The sequence below is a fragment of the Coenobita brevimanus genome, chromosome 17 (assembly GCF_032717465.1).
Source record: "Coenobita brevimanus isolate Jiangsu-jjx chromosome 17, ASM3271746v2, whole genome shotgun sequence".
Classification (NCBI taxonomy): Eukaryota; Metazoa; Arthropoda; class Malacostraca; order Decapoda; family Coenobitidae; genus Coenobita; species Coenobita brevimanus.
In genome coordinates, this window is record NC_136970.1 from 10,773,108 (window position 1) to 10,796,178 (window position 23,071).

The 23,071-nt window shown below is 41.5% G+C and overlaps 1 protein-coding gene across 1 annotated transcript in view; it reads right to left on the reverse strand.

Moving 5' to 3' along the window:
• The window catches only part of LOC145391248 (zinc finger BED domain-containing protein 5-like), a 185,892-nt gene extending 165,442 nt beyond the window's left edge, over positions 1-20,450 (reverse strand). Inside the window, exon 1 of the mRNA XM_080265919.1 lies at positions 20,392-20,450. Within this exon, the coding sequence (XP_080122045.1) occupies positions 20,392-20,450 (59 nt within the window). The remainder of the gene's footprint in view (positions 1-20,391) is intronic.
• Between the last annotated feature and the right edge of the window lie 2,621 nt (positions 20,451-23,071).

Consider the following 23,071-nt stretch of genomic DNA (forward strand, 5'->3'; position numbering starts at 1 on the left):
CTTCCTGTCTTTACCTTGTTTTCCTAATCTTTCGTTCTTACCCCTTAACTCCTGGTATAATTCCATCATCTTCTATTCACTGCGCATCAGTCTTTCACCCTTTCCTTACTTACATATCTTTTCAACCTTTTACATCTCCCATAACTTTTCCCGTCTCCCACTCTTTTTTTCTTCATTCCCTCCCTTCTTGTTCTTCAGCTTCTCCCTTTCAATCTCTTCATTCTTTCCCCACCTTGCCTCTTTCCCTCTTCTCTAAAAGATAATGGAGAAGACAGTAATAATGGCACTCTCTTGTGGCTTGGCTACTCCCTTCCACACTGACATATTCTTTCCTTCAGGTATGTGGAATCAGTTATAAATATATCGATACTCCCACAGTCATAACAAGACTGTTTATACTGACCAGCTCTTCATCCCTGACACTTTTAAGGACCCGCACTGGCTTAAAATTATATAATATATCCTGGACAGTTAGTGTTTAGGCAGGATTTAAAACCGGTTATTAAACTGTCTGGTTTGTTGGTGTTACTGGCATACTTGTATTTTGGTGGTGATGGTGGTAGTGGACGGAAGCAGAAAGACAAGATACCAAAATGAGGCAAAGACAAGGGAAGTCATGCAAATAAAAACGAAAAAAAGTATTAGAAGAGGCCGAAAATGAAGAAAGTCTAAAGGCCGTGTGATGGAAAAGAAAGAAAGCAGAAGGAAAGCAGGAAAGAGTGTGCAGGAGGAGGAACGAGAGAAATGAGAAGGAGAGGAGAAAGAAGAGAAGGGAGGAGAACGAGGAGGAGAGGCGGGGACAAAGGCAAGGGAAAAGGATAAGCTGGAGGTGGGAGTTGGCTCAGGAATATGATAAGGAAGTTGGGGCTGGACGCGACTAGAGAGGCAGGAAAGAGGAGGAAAGAAGGGAGAGGAGTAGGAGGAGAGGTGGGAGAAGAGGAGGAGGAGAACAGGAGAGAAAAAAGGAAAGGGAAGGAAGGGAAAAAGAGATGGCAGAAAAATAATGATAATAGGGAGAGAAGCCTAAAGAAGTACGGTGACAGGAAACAGAAATGGAATGAAAAAGTATTCGGAGGTTAAATGAAATGGAAAAGAAAGGGAGAGGAAAGTACATGAATAAAAACAGAGAGAAAAGGTTGGGAATTATGTAGAGAAAAAACGGTGAATGAGATGGTGTGTGTGAGCAAGGAGCCCGTACGTGTGATAAACCTTCCCCCCTTCCCCTGATGGTGATGGTGATGATGATGATGATGATATGTGTGTGTATGTGTGTGTGTGTGTGTGTGTGTGTGTGTGTGTGTGTGTGTGTGTGTGTGTGTGTGTGTGTGTGTGTGTGTGTGTGTGTGTGTGTGTGTGTGTGTGTGTGTGTGTGTGTGTGTATCATATATGCCGTGTATTTAAGTTTTTATCTATGCGGGTAATCTAATCGTTCCCTTGCGATTATGGAAAATTTTAGTCTCAGAGGGTCAGTCCTTCGCACATCAACATATGACCCCCAGACCCTCACCCTTACGCCCTGACAATATGACAAACATGCCTTGTGAGATATTAGAGGGTTATCTCACACAAGGTGGTGGTGTGGTGATACTACGTAATGCAACTGGCTTCCTATTTATTACTAAACTCCAATGCCGCATCCTGTGAGGGGTGACCAAGACAAAAACACACCCTTCTGCACTTGCACAAAACTAACTCTTCCTCTCACTACGCACCATCCTTCATCTTATACTCCCTTAACCTGTTCCCCCAACTGGTTCTCGCAAAAAGAAGAAAGCAGCGAGAAGACCAAAGGCAGCAGGTGTGTGTAGCAGGACACGAAGACATTATGACACACCCATTGGGAAGGGCACTTGTGGGGAAGAAGACGAGTTGCAGTGTGGGAAGAAGAGAAAGGAAAGATAAAAAAAGAGGGAAGAATATATATACATTGTTACATAGCCTATGATTTCATCATCCTTTGTATAAATCTAATGTACAGTGCGCTGCATGTTTGATCACGATTCGCCTCGTGGCTTCCATAGTGACCGGACTTGCGTGTTCTGCCTCACTCCCCCTTTCTCCCCCTTATAGTAGAGTAAGTCGTTCTTTCTGTCGTTCAGAGCAGGATTGTCAACTCTTTGTCCCCTATGGCTTCATTTGCGTATCCTTCTTACAAGTTGTATCAAGCTCTGCCGGCCCCTATATAATGAGCTCAGTCTCTGCATTAATTGCCACTTAGATCCACTCCTCATTTTGTTCACATCTCTGTCCTCCCCTGTACAGTTAACTGTTATTATTTTTGTGAGTGCTCAGGAAGTCTTCAACCATCTAGCTGCTGTGTAATTTGGGTATAAGTGTTATTACATTTTTTCTTGTACTGTATAGCATAAGGTGTTAATTCGTAGGCCTAGTGAGGTTTCTGTGATTCATGTGTTTTAGGTGTCAGCCATTATTAATAATATTTTGTATCTGTAATAATATATCTTGCATTAACTGAGCATTATCCGGTTTTCTCATTTTATCAGGGCTGACTTAGATAAATTTACTCTTGCTAATTTCGTGTTAATAGAGGCTATTGCAGTTAACCATATAGTTAACCTGTTTTTTGTTATTACATTATCCTTATAAGTCCTGAATGTTTAGTTGTTAGTTTGAGCATTAAACTTTAACTTGTAATTTTACCTAACTCTTTTGTTTTGAACCTGGAACTTTGCGGGACAGTAGTGATTTTAGTCTCTGTTCCGTAACATAAATTTGGCGACCTCTTATCAGGATATTCAGGATATTATCATAAGGATAATGCTTGATATTTTGTGACTGTGATTTATTCATGATGTCTACTATTACTACGCTTGATGAAGCCAAAGATTTTTTGTCAAATGTGGAAACAGTGTGTGATGTAGAAAACAGAACAAAGAATGAACTTAAGCTTGTTGCTCAACAATTGGGAATTGCTGTTCGCTCTCATCAGTCTAAAGATCAAATTGTTGACATGATTAATGAAAGCTTGTTTAAAGTAACTCCTGCAGATGAGCAAACGCAGATTGAAATAGCCAAGTTACAGCTAGCCCTGCAGGAGGCTCGTGCTAAGGAGGCTGAGTTTCAGGCACGTTCTAAGGAGGCACAGGCACAAATTGAACTTGCTAGGATTCAGGCAGACAATGAGTATCGCATGAAACAAAGTGGAACTGGATCATCTAGCTCTGATGGTTTTGATGTGGCTAAAAATGTTAAACTTGTCCCTCCTTTTAATGAATCTGATTTAACAAAGTATTTTCAGTTGTTTGAGAGGGTAGCTACAGGTTTTAACTGGCCCAAAAAGTATTGGCCAGTACTCCTTCAAACTGTTCTCACCGGTAAAGCTCAAGTAACTTATGCATCTTTGCCTCAGGATCAACCTGATAATTATGATGTAGTTAAGAGCTTGATTCTCAAGGCCTATGAGCTTGTTCCTGAAGCCTATAGAGTAAAATTTAGGACAACTTATAAGCAAGATAAGCAATCCCATGTTGAGTATGCAAAATTCAAAGATGATCTGTTAGAGCAGTGGTTAAATTCTAAGAGAGTAAATTCTGATTTTGATAAATTTAAGCAGATGATTTTGCTGGAGGACTTCAAAAGGTGTATTAATAAAGATGTAAGCCTATATCTTGATGAGAAAAGAATAGATAATTTGTCTGATGCTGCAGTTTTAGCTGATGAATATGTTCTCACTCACAAGAGATATTCTAAAGAAAAAAGGAAAGCTGAGAGTAAGTACGTTGCCTCTACTCAGAGTACAGGTAACAGGAAAGAGAATAAAGATGATGTTTCTCAGGAAGTAAATACCAGCTTCACCTCTAGATTTCAGAAAAGTAAATGTACTTATTGTAGTAAGCTTCGTCATACTACGGAGAAATGTTTCAGGAGACAGCGTGATGTGAACAAAAAGGCGTCTTTAAATATTCAGTCAGTTGGTCTAGTGTCCACCCTTGAGAGTTCCCAGAATTCTTTAACTGAGTTAACTAAACCTGCTTTGAGGGGTAAATAAAATTCTCATGATGGAGCTCCTCTTTTGAGCAGTAACGTGGGTGACACTCTCAAGAGTTCATATGCTAATTTCCTGTCTGATGGTTTTGTCAGTCCTCTGGACAGTAATGACAGGAAATCAGTTAAAATATATCGTGATACAGGTGCTTGCAAATCCCTTATGCTGACCAGTGTTCTAGGCTCTAATGTTAATTCCTCTGATGAAACTGTAATCTTACAAGGTGTAGGGAATAATTACTTCTCAGTCCCTCTGTGCAGAGTGAATTTAGAGTCTGGTTTTGTTAATGGTTCCATTATGGTTGGGTTGGTTGAGACACTCCCAATGTCAGGTGTAACTTTCTTACTTGGAAATGATATTGGTGGAAGTCAAGTGTGTCCAGCTCCTCAGTTGTCTAGTGAGCCAGTGGCTGCGACCCAGGATTGTGATGTCCCTTATGTGTTCTCTGTATGTGCTGTCACTAGGGCTAAGTCTAAAGTTACTGGTGACTTAAAGGATAATGATGATGATGATGTTATCCTAGCTGACACTTTTCTTGCTAATTTGGACCACTCACCTGATGAGGCAGTACCCCGTAGTGTCGATAATTTGTCTCGTCAAAAGTTGGTTGAGTTGCAGGTTGCTGACCCTGAGTTGAAAGGTCTAGCTAACTCTGCTTGCAGTGAGGAAAAGTCAGCTGGTGCTTCTACTTGTTATTATATAAAGTCAGGAGTACTTATGAGAAAGTGGAGACCCCCAACAGCATCAGCCAACTGTGAATGGGAGGTTGTACATCAAGTTGTCATCCCTCGTGTTTGTAGGCAGGATATCATTAGAGTGGCTCATGATTCCAGTTTGGCAGGACGCCTTGGAGTGAGGAAAACTGTGGCACGCATTTTGAAACACTTCTACTGGCCAGGTATCCTCAGAGATGTTTCCTGGTATTGTAAGTCTTGTCACACCTGTCAAGTTGTGGGGAAGTGTAAAAAGACCGAAAAGGTTGCACCTCTAGTTCCCATTCCTCCTTTTGAGGCGCCATTCACCCGTGTGTTGGTGGATATTGTGGGCCCTCTTCCTAAGACTTCTTCAGAATTTTCTTATGTGTTGACCCTGATTGATATGGCTACTCGTTATCCTGAAGCCATTCCACTTAGAAATATCTCAGCAAAGAACGTGGTTAAGGAAGTGCTAGGGTTCTTCACAAAGTTTGGTCTGCCCAAGGAGGTACAGTCAGACCGGGGAAGTAATTTCATATCAAATGTTTTCAAGCAGTCTCTGAAAGAGTTGGGCATCACCCAGATCACGTCTTCAGCTTACCATCCCCAGACCCAAGGAGCGTTGGAGAGATATCATCAAACACTCAAATCGATGCTCAGGAAATACTGTTTGGAACATCAGAAAGACTGAGATAAAGGTCTTCCATTCGTTGTATTTGCTGCAAGAGAATCTCCAAATGAATCACTGGGCTTCTCACCCTTTGAACCACTGTTTGGCCATGAAGTAAGAGGACCCCTTAAGCTACTCAAGGAATGCTGGCTGTCGGAGGAAGATGACGTCAACCTGCTTGAGTATGTGATGAAGCTCAAAGAACTGCTGTCCACTGCTTTACAGTTGGCGAGAGAGAATTTAGGAGCTGCTCAGGAGAAGATGAAGACTTGGTATGATAAGAAGTCCAGGTTACGCCACTTTCAGCCAGATCAGGTTTTGATTCTGCTACCGGTGCATGGGCAACCTCTTCAAGCCAAGTTTAGTGGTCCTTATTTCGTGGAGAAGAAACTCAGTGATGTCAGCTATGTCATCGCCACAACAGATCGTAGAAAGAACAAGCAACTTTGTCATATCAACATGCTAAAGTTATATCACAGGCGGGACGAAAATAATCCAGTCTGCACTGTAGCTGTTCCACCCGAGTCTGCAAGTGATGTTCTCCCATGCAGCATGAGCCTGAGTGATAGTTTGGGGAAGAATCCTGATATCATGAATGATCTCCAGACTAAGCTTTCTCATCTAGCTCCCGAGGAAAGGCAGGAGTTTTTGGCATTACTGCAGGAGTACCCGCAAGTGTTTCGTGCCACTCCAGGAAGAACCACTGTGTTGATGCATGATGTCGATGTTGGAGACGCAATGCCAATTAAACTGCCTCCTTATCGTGTGAACCCAGTGAAAGTTCCTCTCATCCAGAAGGAGCTTGGCTACCTGTTGGACCACAAGTTGATTGAGCCCTGTCAGAGCGAGTGGCATTCTCCTGTCACTCTAGTCCCTAGGCCAGGTGGGTCACAGCGGCTTTGCATCAACTAGAGACATGTTAATCAGATATCCAAAACAGACACTTACCCTCTCCCTCGCGTGGAAGATTGCAAGGACAAGATCGGAAAGGCTAGGTACATAATTAAGTTTGATTTGTTAAAGGGATACTGGCAAGTACCTATGACTGAACGTGCTAGGGAGATCTCATGTTTTGTAACACTAGGAAAGACTTTTGCATGTTCTGTAATGCCATATGGTATGAAGAATGCACCAGCCACATTTCAGAAGCTTATGAATGTTGTAACAGAGGGTTTGGCAGGGTGTGTTGTTTATATTGATGATGTATTAATCTTCAGTGACAACTGGAAAGATCACCTATGCCATGTTAGTAAATCTCTTGAGCGTTTGGTTCAGGCTAATCTTGTAGCTAATTTATCAAAGTGTGAGTTTGGTCAAGCTAAAGTTCAGTACCTTGGGTACGTAATTGGTGATGGACACGTTGTACCACCAGGAGTTAAGGTTCTGGTTATAAGTGATCTTCCCAGACCTAAAAGTAGGAAAGAGCTACAAAGATTTTTGGGAATGGTAGGTTCTTACAGGAGATTTGTTCTTTACTTTTCAATTCTTGCATCACCACTTACAGACCTACTGAAAAAGGGAGTTAAAATTGTCTGGACCAATAACTGTGAATCCTCTTTCAGCAAACTTAAAGCTATCCTATTAAGTCAGCCAGTGCTCGCTACTCCAAATTTTGCTAAGCCTTTTAAGATGGCTGTTGACACAAGTGATACAGGAGCTGGGGCTGTTTTGCTGCAAGAGGATGATCAGGGTATTGAACACCCTGTATCTTATTACAGTAAGAAGTTCACTCCACCTCAAAAGAAATACTCAACTATTGAGAAAGAGCTTTTGGCCTTGATTTTGGGTTTACAGCATTTTTCATTTTATTTGTGTTCTGGTTTTGACCACATAGTCATTTATACCGATCATAACCCACTGAAATTCCTTAGTAAGTTTAAAGATAAAAATCAGAGATTGACAAGATGGAGTCTACTTCTTCAGGAGTATTCATTAGACATACAACATGTCAAGGGGAAAGAAAATGTTATAGCAGATTGCTTATCTAGACTTTAGACAGATTGTTTTAGAGTAATAAGAAATTTCCTTTGTAAATTTCTTTTTCTTTGTGGGGAGGTGTTACATAGCCTATGATTTCATCATCCTTTGTATAATTCTAACGTACAGTGTGCTGCATGTTTGATCACGATTCGCCTCGTGGCTTCCATAGTGACCGGACTTGCGTGTTCTGCCTCACTCCCCCTTTCTCCCCCTTATAGTAGAGTAAGTCGTTCTTTCTGTCGTTCAGAGCAGGATTGTCAACTCTTTGTCCCCTATGGCTTCATTTGCGTATCCTTCTTACAAGTTGTATCAAGCTCTGCCGGCCCCTATATAATGAGCTCAGTCTCGCATTAATTGCCACTTAGATCCACTCCTCATTTTGTTCACATCTCTGTCCTCCCCTGTACAGTTAACTGTTATTATTTTTGTGAGTGCTCAGGAAGTCTTCAACCATCTAGCTGCTGTGTAATTTGGGTATAAGTGTTATTACATTTTTTCTTGTACTGTATAGCATAAGGTGTTAATTCGTAGGCCTAGTGAGGTTTCTGTGATTCATGTGTTTTAGGTGTCAGCCATTATTAATAATATTTTGTATCTGTAATAATATATCTTGCATTAACTGAGCATTATCCGGTTTTCTCATTTTATCAGGGGTGACTTAGATAAATTTACTCTTACTAATTTCGTGTTAATAGAGGCTATTGCAGTTAACCATATAGTTAACCTGTTTTTTGTTATTACATTATCCTTATAAGTCCTGAATGTTTAGTTGTTAGTTTGAGCATTAAACTTTAACTTGTAATTTTACCTAACTCTTTTGTTTTGAACCTGGAACTTTGCGGGACAGTAGTGATTTTAGTCTCTGTTCCCTAACAATATATATATATATATATATATATATATATATATATATATATATATATATATATATATATATATATATATAAGACAAACACATAATGAAGGTGTTAGGGAATTAGAAAAACAAGAAGAAAAAGATTGAAAGAAAATGCAAATATCGGAAGACATAAAGACGTGAAGCGCGAAGGATGGCGAGATAAGAACTTGGAAGGTAGAAACACGAACAGGAAAACAACAAAGAATGATGATGTGGTTCAAAAAATTTGAAAAAGAACGAGAAAGTTCTGACGAAGACAATACACGAAAAGTACACATTATGTTGGTACAGTGACACGATATACACACGCAGAACACATACAGCCTATTTGTATCTAGCGAAATATTATTCTAAGTACAAAAACACCACCCACAGCGTTCACTAACGCATACAGATATCATTCATATTTTTTTATGATTTTTTTTTTTTTTTGCGGTTTGGTCTTACTAATTCTTCATTCCGATTACCACCAGGTGATTTCATTCTACAGACAGAAACCCTGCCCACCATTGGGTTAAGCAGTTGATTAAAAATAAATGTCTTTTACCTCTCTCATTTCAGAAACCCTTTATTAAAATTTTTAAATATTGTCTAAGTTTTCCACAGTAAGACGTTTTCGGGCTGAAGGGATTAAATGAGTCAAAGTCTAACTACCAGAGGTGTTTCTTAAGGCGAGTAAGATCGGCTGGCGATGTTCAAAAGTCAGTGCAAAATGTTATAACAGTAGCATTATCGTTTTGCAAGCAAGAGGACCCGGTTTCGATTTCCGAGTCAGTGATTTGCTGAATACTTTTCCCACGCTCCATGTCCCTACAGTATTCATCTTAAAGCAAGAAGGTACCTGGATGTTGAACGGGTCACTGGTCGTTTGTGTGAGAAAACCAAAGGCTTCCCCAACACACGGATATACTCGTAACATTTCACATGCACTCCACCACTTCTTTACACACACCTTCCCAACCCGACTTAAGCCACTGATGGAAGTTTCTTGGCTACAGTCCTCCGTACTAAGGTCCAGTGTTGCAGTGCACTAGAAACGACTACAAATTATTTTTCTCCTCTTGTCACCATCGTACTGAAGAGACTATACGACTCTGCATCAAAAGATGTTGTGAGTCACAGGTCTTACTCGTATTTAATACTGTCGCTATATTTTGCATACATCCATGCCGAAGCTTTTAATATATCTTGGAAATATACATGTACAGTAAACAAACCCACAAACTATATATAATAACAAAGAAACAATAATACTTTACCTTTATATTTCAATGTTTGTGCAGTTAAATACAGCCAATGTGTATCCATGTTAACAACCAGGGGTTTAAGATATCCTGCAAATAAACAAGTAAACAAACCGATACACAATCTCTATGACAAAGTGACATTAATAATTTACCTCAACACTTTATTTGCTGGTGTAGTGAAATAAGCCGAATGTATATTCATGTTTACAGGTAACCTGATATTGGTGTATTTATCACTGACCCGTATTCCTGTCTGTTTGTTTACAGCAGGTGAAATAATAACCTCATTATAACACGCTACTCAGGTCAAACTGTTGGCTGATGTCGCGTTTCCTGGAGTCCATTATCTCATTAAATCATTGTATTCGAAAAATCGCGTAGTGTATATACTCGCATCATTTAATCGTTATCATTTTACGATTTTCATTGCAGTTCTCATCATCACTTTAATCTTTAAGATTTTCATTACAATTCTCATCATAACTGTAATCTTTACCCTTTTACAATTTACACTTCAACATCATCATTACCATCATCCAACTTTAGTACTTTTGTACTAAAGCTTTATCATAAACATGGAGTTACTTAAAAGCTAGGGATAAAGACCATTAAACCCCTGATGATGCGTAAATGCCAATAATGCAAAGCAGGTTGGATCCAACCACCTTGGATATTCGGGATTTAGAGATGCCAGCGTCCCGTATGTCCTGTCATTAGCTGACTGCACGAGTGTATCGTCTCATTGGCCAACTCATGCTGTTCTCATTGTTAGTCACGTTTTCTTGATTGGTTTCTTTCTTTTTATCTTTTTCTCTCGTCTTGTTGAATCGTGGCAGGCAGTTTTATCCTTCATAATTAACCAATTCTGACCAAACTTGGACACAAAGATCAGCCTGTGACCTAGTTGTGACTGCAAGGATTTGGTTGCTCAATGACTACTCGTTGCCTAGCAACGGCCAAAAAACAGTCTTTTCTTACTTTTCATGCATTGAGCTGTAAAAGAATTACTAATGAGCATAGAAAGCTTTGGCTTTTTTAGATATAATCTTGAGGTAATTCCCTATCGGAAGTGTGCCATCCATTTTTCCCCCCTTTCTCCTCTAGTTTTCAAGTGGCAACCCTGTGAAGATTAACATCCCTAGCAACCAATACCGGTTTTCAAAACTGCCTCCCTAGTTCCACAACGGCAAGAGAGAACTGAATGAGAGTTTGAATGCTTATAGACATTGACTAGAACTACAACCATCTATTGTACATCTATGTGCTACATTGGCCAGATTGTGGGTCAAAGGTCTTCAAATGAGAAAACAGTGATAACTGCTGATGGCATGGCTCTGCTCACACAAAATGCTAAGGCTCCAAAGATTATTAAGCAAGAGCCATGGTTTTTAGGTGGAATGTTGCACTGGAGTATCCCCATACAAAATGGCACTGTGTCAAAACTCATTTCCAGTCACTGGCAGCATCACCTAGAATTATACCTCTTGTGGGCCATTCAGTGAATTTCAAGCTCCCTAGCTCCAGAGTGGGTGGATGGAATCGAATGAATCTTTGCATGCTTATAGACATTACTGAGTACAGCAAATGTACTTTGTACATGCACGACTTTTGTCTGCCAGGTCAGGGGTCAAAAGTCATCAAGTGAAGAAAATATGAAAAACCCTAAAATTATCACCTTGCTCACGCAAAATGCTAGGGCTCCAAAGATTATTAAGCCTCTGGAATTTGATGGTAGAGAATCTTGGGAAGCTCTTCTTGCACACTTTGAGTTACTTGCTGATCAGAATAGTTGAGATGATAGGCAGATTGCAGCCTTCTACTAGCCGTAAGGGTGCCACAATGGAAATTCTGGGCCAGATGTCAGTGATGGAGAGGAACAGTTATCAGTCCCTAGTAGAAGTGTTGGAGTGCAGATTTGGAACCATGTACCACACTGGGGTTTGCAGAGAAAGATCCCATTGCCGTGTACAGGCACGAGGAGAATCCCTACAGCAGCTTGCTCATGACCTGGAGAGTATGGCATATAAGACATACCATGGAACTGCACCTAACCTTTTGGGTATTCTTCTGAGGGACCAGTTCACTGATGCTCTTGACAGTGCAGAGTGGAAAGTGCAAGTGAAGCAGGCACAACCCAGAAGCATGCAAGAAGCGCTAGCCAGGGCTCTAGAGTTTGAGTCCTATGTCATGTTCAGTATGTCCACTTTTCAAACAGGTCGTAGTGCAGGATTCAAAGCAAGGATGGGGCAGATATGTATGTGAAACGAAAAAAATAAGGGGAAGTCATTGGTACTGTGAGAAGCCAGGACACAGAAAAGAGGACTGCTACAGGAAGAGGGAACAGGAGAAGATTGGTGGAGGTTGCTAGTTCTGTGGGAAGCTGGGACACAAGGAGAATTGTCACAAATAGAAGAAAGAGCAAGAACAGAGGAGTGCAAGGAAACGTTCAATTGTAACAAAAGCGTGTTGGACATGTAGTGAGGTGGAACACTTCAGTTCTGAGTGTCCGAAGAAGAAAAAGAACGATAAGAAGAAGGCTGCAGAAGACCAGAAAGAAGCGGATAACTAGTGGAGGCTGGTGTTGAGGGGCAACCACCAGCTGGCTTTTCCCAAGTCGCCCCACCACTGTGAAAATTCAAGAGAACGGCAATCGACAGTGTGTGAATAGACAGAAGGATAGACGGAAAGAAGTGTTCCCTGGAGATTGATTCAGCCTCAGAGCAGACTTTTCTGAGGCCTAATGTGTTACATCATTGGTATCTGCCTGAGTCAACAGAACAACTGTGTGGCATAACTGGGCATTGCATAGAACTGAGGGGACCCCTGGATGTCCAGATTGAAGTGGCAGGGCAAGAGGCTACTCTTCCAGTCTCTGTGGCCAACATGGAGGATCCTTGCCTTCTGGGTCTGGACTATGTGATGTCCATGGGATGTGAGCTGGATTTCTGCTCCATGAAACTGAAGGTTCCAGGAAGATCAGTTCCTGTCTCAGGAGTGAAACATACCAGTTCTGGTGGCGAGGTGAGGACGCTCCACACTACAGTGATACCCCCAAAATCAGAACTGTTGCTCCAGTGTAAGGTGAACGGCTCTTTTGACAGCTATCAAGGGGTGATGGACCTGATGTACAGTGCAAGACAAAGGCCGGAGTGATGGTGGTGAGAACTCTGGTGGAAACAGGTGCAGGTGAAGTGCCAGTTGTGGTGGCCAATTTCTCCTGTGAGCCACAGAGAGATATTGTGGGACTGTGCCAGGCGGTGGACCCTAAATGGCATCAGAGGAAGGCCTGTAAAAGGAGCATAGTCAAAGAGGATGGGTATCTGCCAGAGCACTTACAAGACCTTTTCTCAAGGAGTTGCCAATGCCTGGATGGCTCACAGGTGCTGAAGTTGAGGCAGCTGCTGACGAAGTTTGCTGATGTCTTCACCACCAGAGACCTAGACCTGGGTTGCACAGATCTGATGGAGCATAATATAGACACCAGGGATCACTGTCCGATTAACAGCCAGCGCGGAGGATGGTGCCAGCCCAATGGCAAGAAATGGAGAAGGTGATGGAGAATCCCAAAAGTCAAAGAGTGATAGAAAAGTCCAGCAGTCCTTGGGCATCAGCAGTTGTTCTGGTAAGGAAAAAGAATGGCTCAGTAAGGTGCTGTGTTGATTATCGAGCCATGAATGATGTGACAGTGAAGGATGCATACCCTTTGCCAAGAACTGTTGACACCCTGGATGCTCTGTCAGATGCTAAGTATTTCTCCACCCTAGACATGAAGACGGGATATCATTAGGTCAAGGTTGCAGAGAAGGACAAAGAGAAGACAGCCTTTTCATATGGGTGGGGTTTATGGCAGCTTAAGGTGATGTCTTTTTGCCTATGCAATGCCCCAGCTACTTTTGGGCGTCTAATGGATCGCATACTGGAAGGTTTGCACTGGCAGAGAGCTCTCATCTATCTGGACGATGTAATTGTGTTTGGACGGACTTTCGACCAGGAACTGGCTGCAGCGGAGGCTGTCGGAGGTGTTGAACAGGATCCACTCAGCACACCCCAAGCTGAACCCCAAGAAGTGCTACCTGTTTCAGAAGGAAGTGAAGTACCTGGGACACATTGTAGGTGAGGGCAGTGTCCGTACTGACCCAGAGGAGGTAGCAGCTGTGAAAAACTGGCCAGTTCCAACTTGCATGAAAGATCTATGGAGTTTCCTGGGTTTGCGCACCTACTATCGCCATTTTGTCAAGGACTTTGCAACGATAGCTGCACCTCTTCACAAGCTGTTGGGGAAAAGGCAGTTTGCATGGACAGCAGAAACTCAGAAGGCCTTCAAGGAACTCAAGCACGCACTGGCAAGCTCTCCAGTATTGCCATACCCAGATCAGAATCAGCCATTTGTCTTGGACTGTGATGCTAATGACCATGGTATTAATGGAGTCCTGCTGCAGAAGAAGGATAACAAGGAGTATGTGGTGGCATATTACAGCACGAAGCTCATCCCACCGGGGTGCAACTACTGTGTGACCTGTAAGAAGCTCTTGGCAGTGATGAAGAGCCTTGATTTCTTCCACCCCTACTAGCATGGGTCCTACTTCATCATCAAGACAGACCATACAGCACTCATATGCCTGAAAAGGCTAAAGAATCTGGAAGGACAAAGGGCATGCTGGCTCGGGAAGCTAGACCATCATAATTATGAGGTGCAGCACCGTCCTGGGCAGGTACATTGCAATGCTGCCAGCCTGAGTCATCAGCCTTGTGATCCAGAATCCCGGCAGTATAGTAAAAAAGAAGAACATAGTAAGAAATGCAGCTATACTGCAGTGACAGGGCCAACATCAGATAAAGAAGATCTGAGGAGTGTGCAGATGGAGGATGCAGATTTACAACCAGTGCTAGAGTGGCTGCAGCGGAGTACAGTGTGACCATCTTGGGTAGAAGTTTCCAGGTTAAGCCCTGCGACCAAGAGCTACTGGAGTCAGTGGTACTGTCTTCATTTGAACAACGGACTACTGGAGCATCAGTGGGAGACACCCGATGGCCTCAGCAAGTATTGGCAACTGGTGGTTCTGAAGAAGATGAGGTCTGAGATCTTGGATGAGTCCCATAACCAGACAACTAGTGGGCACCTAGGAGTGAAGAAAACCCTAAGCCCACTGCGATTCTACTGGACTGGCATGCGCCATGATGTTGAAGAGTGGTGTCGGGTCTGTGATGTGTGTAATGCCAAGAAAGGACCCTAGAAATCTGGTTGCACCCCTCTCCAGTTGTACCAAGTGGGTGCACCGATGGAGAGTCATGGTGGACATTGCTGGACTTCTGCCACTCACTGAAAGAGGGAACCAGTAAATATGTATTGCAATAGACTACTCGATAAAGTAGCCAGAAGCCTATGCTATCCCTGATAAAGATGCTGCAACTGTTGCTTAGTATTGGTTGATCAGTTTTTTCTGTCATTTCAGGATGCCACAAGAGCTACATTTAGACCAGGGTAGAAACTTTGAGTCTGCTGTGTTCCGTGAATGCTGCAAGTTATTGGGGATCAAGAAGACCAGGACCACCCCACTAAGGCCACACTCAGATGGGATGGTGGAGAAATTCAACTGGACCCTGGGACAAGAACTGGCCAAGTACTACGTAGAGGAACAAACAGACTGGGACCAGAAATTACCTGCATTGCTGAAGGCAAATTGGTCTGCATCCCATAAGTCTATCAGCTACACTCCTGCAAAACTGATATTCGGCCACGAGTTATGCTACCCGTTGACTTGTTAATGGGAAGACCACCTGGTGAAGAGCTGCCTACAGACATCACCGGCTATAGGAAGCACCTTCAGGAAAGGCTGGCTGAGGTACATCATCAAGTGTGAGGAGCCCTCAAATTTTCAGGAGAGGTGATGAAGCGCAAATATGATGCCAAGGCAAGTGAAGTGAGCTTCAAGGATGGTGACCATGTTTGGTTATACAATCGTCAGCGAAAGAAGGGACAGTCACCGAAGTTGCAGAGCCCATGGGACAGGCATCACACTGTGTTGAACTGCCTATCACACATAACATATCGGATTCAAGGAGGCAGGAAGTCTCGCCCAAAAGTGACACACATGAACCACTTGTGGCTGTACCACGGGCCACGACAGTACAGCTGGGACGTCTCTGAGGAATCGTACTCTCCCGCAGCCAAGGATGTTGAGGAGGACCATGGAACTGAAGTGCAAGAGGATGGTGGCAGTTTCCTGAGAGAAGAAGTGAATCAGGAAGAGGACCAAGACCTTCCTGGAGGAGTGGACTGTACGGAGGACGCCATCGGAAGTGGAATAGAAGAAGACCTAATAAGTTGAAGGTAAATTTGTGTGTAGGTAGATGTTTCATTAGGATTATGGTTTATGCCTGTATATACTGTGTAGTTGTGTTTGGACGACAAAGAGTTAGGGAGGTGGTAATGTTAAGAAGTGGGATTGGCCAGTTAGGTAGTCGAGAAGCTTCTCACTGATTCCCGATGTTTATGATAGTTAGATCCGGTATGAGTCTGAGTTGCCAGTTTGCCTGCTGTTTGTGAACGTAGCTGTTTCGCAATTTTTTGTGTGTGTGTGTTTTTCCATATAATGTTTTACTCATGTGATTCCATGTTATGTAATTTAATTTAAGTTTGTATGCTAAATAATTTAGAGTGTTGTGCAGTGTGAGAAAGCTCTGGCATGTTTTCGTTGTCTCTGAGTTGGTAACTGCGCTCTCTCTGTGGAATACACCAGAACTGTGGAAAAATGTAGAAGTTTCTAGAGAAATGCAAGCTTATATAAGGATGGGGAAGAGACTAGAGCAGGTTCGGTCGGTTTTCAGTTCAGTTTGTGTAAGCAGTGTTAGTGCAGTGTTATTGAAGTTTGTATATTTTTGGTACTTGTGAAAACAATGAAGTGTTGTTGGTAAACAGTGGCGTGTTATTGAAGTTTGTTCATCATCGGTATTTGCGAAAATAGTGAAGTGTTTTCAAGCTTTAAGTGTAATTGCGGTTAGTAAAGTTTGCATAGCTCCAGTGCTTGTGAGAATAGAGAAGTGAAGTTGGAAAGCATTACGTGTAATTATTTGGAAAATAAAAACAGCGAAATTTAAGAAGCCAGTGTTTATTTTCGCCTCATCTGATCTTGTGTGCTGTACACCGAAAGGCTGACCATAAAAAGAACAGCCCACTGGACAACGTCCTTCCTATAATGAACTACCGCAGTTGGAGCATGTGGCAGTGTGGGGTGGGGACATAACAATATGCTGTTATTTCAGGGATTATTCACAGCATTTTGTAAATGAAACATACTTAGATAAGTACTCATAAAGTGAAAAACTGTTTTGAATGCAGACAATGCACACACCCTCTAAGCAATATATTTTCGAAAATTTCAAGTAAAGCAGGCTGCAGACAATACTATAACTGTATATGGGAATGACAGATATAAATACGTGATATGGATGACTGACTATACTGTAGATCAGAGTCAGCTTACATGTTTACAAATTGAAATAGTTGAAGATAAACTGACTGAGAAATGGTATGGGACAACTAACACCTTCTAACAAGGAGTCCATATACCTTTAGTTAAACTCTCTCTCTTACATCCCTTCCATCTCTCTCTCTCTCTCTCTCTCTCTCTCTCTCTCTCTCTCTCTCTCTCTCTCTCTCTCTCTCTCTCTCTCTCTCTCTCTCTCTCTCTCTCTCTCTCTTTCTCTCTCCACCATACTTTGTGATTTTACTATTTAATGTTTTACTAAAATCTCCTCGATTATGCTATTCTTAAGTCCGTGTATTTTTAATAGTAATATCTCCACACACACACACACACACACACACACACACACACACACACACACACACACACACACATATGAATGTGCAAAGGAGTAAAGTAGGCCATTATCTTTAATATTCAAGGAATCCTTTGGTCAAGCTAATATACCTGAGATTTGGAAGAAAGCAAACATTGTTTCTTTATCCAAGAAGGGGAATAAACAAAATCCACCCAACTACCGACCAGTATCACTAACCAGTGTTGTAAGTAAGATACTGGAAAAGCTGATAAAAAAAAAGTATGGGTAAACCATCTAGAAGAATACAGTATGAAAACAGAAAGGCAGTGTGGTTTCAAGAAGGGAAAATCATGTGTCACTAATCTATTAAGCTAGTATGACAGAGTTGCAGAAACATTACAGAAAAGAGAAGGGTAGGTGGACATTATCTATCTAGATTTTCAAGAAAGCATTTGACAGAGTACCACACCAAAAACTTTTATGGAAACTGTACCATCAAGGAGGAGTCTGAGGCAAACTGTACTATTGGATGGAAGATTTTCTCAGAAAAAAGGAAATGAAAACTGTACTAAGAGGAAATTACTCATCGTGGAAGGAAGTGATAGCGGAGTTCCACAGGGCTCAGTGCTGGCACCAGTTATGTTTTTAGTGTATATAAATGACATAGACAGTAACACTGGAAATGAAAGCTATCTAAATATGTTTGCTGATGATGCAAAAATACAAAGGAGAATTACTAACACAGACTCTTGTAAAGAGCTACAAGAAAAATTAAATAAACTTCACGAATGGAGTAATACATGGCAAATGGAATTCAATGTGGACAAGTGTCATGTAATCAAGTTTGGTAAAAGTGGAAAAAGATCAGATTGGGATTATATATTAAGAAGTGAAACCCTACACATATCAGAAACAGAGAAGGACCTAGGTGTAATTATCAATAACAGACTATCTCCGGCCGATCACATCAGTGAGAAGGTACGGAAAATGAATACACTGCTTGCAAATATAAGAATAGCATTCACATACATAAGACATGCTGAGAAAGATAATAATTTCATTCATCAGACCCAACCCTGGAGTGTTCTGGTGTCAACATCTTTTTCCATATGAAGTTGTAGTATCACACATTTTACATAATAATTTTTAAAGCTGTTTAGTCATAATTAACAGTGTGTAATGAAGTGTGAATGATGAACAACCAAATATAATTTCGCTGTTAGCTGTGGTATAGAAAAAAGGTGGATGGCAGACCATAAGTGCCACCCTGTTTCAATTATAAAATGAAGGTTAGGAGAAGTGAAAAGATATCTGAATAGTGCGTAAGTGTAAAGTCCTGGGGAACCATTTATTATGTTGGTATATGTGAATGTACTTAATGCCATTTTATAGAGGTGTATAATGTGCTAGTAGAGTTGTCATTTATCTCTACTTTTTGCACAAGCCCAGAGTATATGTAAATGCTTGGCACCTCACTTTAAGCTGACCTCAGCACCGCGCCCTAGTCGGCTTGGTAAGCGTACAGCGTCAGAAGGCGTTTTATAGTTATTAAGGGAGGTGGTATCGCTCTTACATATCTCTCGGGTCGCAGTTATATTATTCTGTACCCAATAAAGAGAGATTTAATCTGCTCATTTCTGTCACCTTACGCTACCAATTAATAACAGACCAGCTTCCACCTTCTAGTGGCAGAGGACCTTTAGTGGGAAGTGTCGGGCAGTGACGGCGAGTAGCTGACGTGTACTACAGACAATGTCGTCGATCTCCAACACGGTGGTCTAGTTATATTATAACAGCAGAACACATAATATTTATTGGTGCTAGCGGTGGCACGATATTTAGTGCTAGCCGTGTACCGATACAGGAGTCAGAATCAGTAGTCTGGAATCCTCATCTAAAACACATAGATAGAATTGAAAAGGTTCATAGGGCCGCTACAAGATGAGTACAAAGCTTAAGAGATCTAAGCTACGAAGAAAGACTAGAAAAATTGAATCTGCCAACTTTACAGGAGAAAAGGAAAAGAGGAGCCATGATTATGCTCTATCAGTGCATATCAGGGAAGGAGAAAATAGATATAAATGAATATATAACCATTGGGAAAGCATCAGCAAGAGGACACTGCAAAAAAATTCATAAAAATAGAAGCGATAAAGACGTAAGGAAATTTAGTTACCCAAATAGGGCAATTGATCAGTGGAATCCACTACCGAATGAAACAGTGTGTACCAAAACAATTCATAAATTTAAGGATATGTATGATAAAAATGGTTTAAGACACGGGACAGTACGAACTTGACTCATTCCTGTAAAGATGCAGTTAGGTGAGAACAATTAGGTACGAACACACACACACACACACACACACACACACACACACACACACACACACACACACACACACACACACACACACACACACACACACCACCTTACCTCATTGCTCTAATAATGCAGTGCAGAAAGTCGGGCATGACAGCATTCGTGTTTGTGTATCTGTGTAAGTATGGTTGTGTAAGTATTTAAGTGTGTATGCAAAAATGAATTATTATTTCGTTTTGTGTGTACTTATGTATTTTGAGTTACGTTTTCAACTTAATGAGGACTATTGGTATTGAAGTAGTTGGGATCTGTTCATAAACCATTTTAGCACTGTGGCTATTTCTTTAATATTTAATGCTGTCACCTTGAGACGATGATTATTTCTTTAATATTACATGTTGCCATCTTGAGACGGCATTTTTCAGCTTAGGGCAGACCTGTGGTAGTGAAGGATTTAGCCACATCACAGTGAATGGTGACTACAGTGGTGTTGTGTTGGGTTGTTGGCAACACAACAGGGGGATAAAACACTACTGTATGTTATGTGCAGACATGGTGGTACAGAGAAACGTAATGGCTGAGTCTATTGTGTGAGGGACTTGTTACACACACACACACACACACACACACACACACACACACACACACACTTCTTCATTTCCTTCGGTGTGTATAATTTGTATTGACCTCCTCTTGTTAATAAAACCTCAACATTCACATGTATGGATCAATATAAGGTAAATGGACTAAGTAATAAATATGATTTTCTTGGAAAGTTTACCCCTTACCTGGCTAACAGTCTGTTACTGTGTGGTTTGCTGGGTGAGTACACTGAACACCGCCCCATGTGCTCTTGCCCTCTAGACCTGCATACAGAGCACTGGTTCATGTGCTCTCACCATCTGAGCCTCTAAACTGAACACCACGTCATGTTCTCTCACCATCTGGGCTTGTACACAGAACGCCAGGTCAGGTGCCCTTACCACCTGGGCCTGTACATAGAACACCGGGCCATGTGCCCTCATCATCTGGACCTGTACACAGAACACCGGGCCATGTGCCCTCACCATCTGGGCCTGTATACTGAACACCGGGTCATGTGCTCTCACCATCTAGGCCTATACATAACAAATCGGTATCGGGCAGAGGCGTTAAGTGCTGGGAAGGCATGAAGTGCGGTTCGAGACTCAACGGTGACATTGTGTTGCAGACGTGGCTTGTGTACCGCTTGTGTTGTACCCACGCCACGGGGAACTCTATACTGATTTAAGGCATGCATTTCCAATACCAAGTTTTTCACTTCAGGAAGCACCATGAAGTGACGAGGTGGAGGGTGTGAAACCACCATGTTCATAAAACTGAGTACGCTAAGGTGTGGGCAAGCAGTTAAATATTTATAGCCAACAAGTCAAGTTACAGATTACAGCCAATAATGAGGTAAAGAAGCAACACATTCTATCCCCGCATTACACACACTCGAGTAAAGTAACGTGTCATTTCTTTTTTTCTTTTATAATATGATCATAATTCCTGCCGTTTTTGTTCCAGCCTTGCGACAAAGCTGTTTCTCAGTGTCAGTTTACGACACGCACCTCCAATATCATGAATTATACTTCATCGGCGAGTTGCTCAAGATGCGTTACAGGTAAATATGATAGGAAAAGTTGCATTTTGTGGCAGCCTTGTCATAAACCTAGGATAAGGGTTATCTCATTATACGTTAAGCATTTTCCATTTCATCTTTTCACCTGACGTCCCAGAGTCAGGTGGAGATATGGGTGATGTGATGCAGGTATGCTGCATGGTATAGCAGGAGGTAATGAAACTGTGGAGAAAGAAGTGTGTGAAGATGTGAAAATGACAGAAATATGTAAAAATGTGACATAGTTCCTCCCCCTTTAGTTACAATACACCACCACAAAACACACACACACACACACACTAGAGGTGTATCGGATGTCTAAAAATGCGGATGTGCGGATGCTGATGAGGATATAAACTTTTTTAAAATTGCGGATGCGGATGCAGATGCGGATATTCAAAAATATTTTTTTGCGGCTGCGGATGCAGCTGCAGATGTCTGATGACTATATCCTCGCGGATGCGGATTATTTTTAAAATCTTTTAAGATTATGATTTTTAAATTGTTAACGTCGACTTTCAGCCACATAAGTCAAACTTATGTGTTACCAAGATGTGGGACGTGGACCTAAGTCGTCCTGCATCCCACCAACCACTCTCCCCAACCTCCACCCTTTGGAAAGTGGTAAAGTTACATTAAATTTAGGTAAGTGCAAACTAATTGAAGTTAGTATATGAATTATGTATAGTTTATCAGAATCACTTGAACCTCACATTGCACATTAGTTCCATATTTGAATTTCAACAATGGCAAATTACTCTTCAAAAAAAAAAAAGTTTCTCTGCTTTATCTGTATGAAGGTTCTTGCGTTTTTCATCATAGATTAATCCAGCACACTGAATAGTTGTTCACTGGAGACGCTGCTTGGGGAACAACAGATATGTGCATACCACTTTCACTAAATCAGGGTAGGCTCTTCTGTTTTCACTTCACCATTTCAGAGTATCTTCATTTGTTCCTTTAAATCTCTTTTGTTTGTGATACTTCTTTATTTCTTCCATTGAACTTGTAACTGGCGGCTCATCATTTTCATCATCACTGCTTGATGCGAGTATTATATTAATTGCATGTGATAGTATTCCACGTGTACTTGGTCTTGGTGTATGGCTGGTAGGTTTGTCATCTTTCTTTTTTTTTTTTTTTTCTTTGGCTCATTTCCACCATCCTTTAGCTGACCACGCAGGCCCGCAATTACTGATTGCACCTGCTTAGTGATGTAAGAAGAGAAAAATTTACTCTTATATCTAGGATCAAGATAGGTTGCAATTCTATAAATGTCCATACTTTCAAGGCCAGCAAATCTTTTTTCAATCTCAGCCCTCATTGCTTGCTTCATAAAGTTTATTACATTAGTTGTTTCCTCTTCTTCTCTATCAGTACTATGATCTTCAGATTCTTCAGGTTCTGAACATGAGCCTGTGCTTTAAGCATACATTACTGGTACTTCACTTATGTATGTTTGGAGGGCGATTTTCAAGAAAACTATAAGCAGTATCACATCACTGATGGAGGAGGAAGAGCTACTCAGTTGTTTTGTGATTTCCTCATAGGGTTTTAAGGGCTTTACACATTTGGTTAGTAATATCCATTCAGTGTTGCTGATTTTTTCAATCTTTGAATTGGTTGCAGCATACAAGCATAACGACTCCTTTAGTTCTTAAATCCTTTCTAACATATGCAAAGTACTGTTCCACCTTGTAGGAGAGTCATGTATAACACTTAGCAAAGGCTCCTGCAGTCGGTCCTCGATCTTTTTAAGTATATCTTGACCCATTGTTGAATGACAAAAATGAGAAGCAATTGAGCGGCACTTGCTAATGATATCA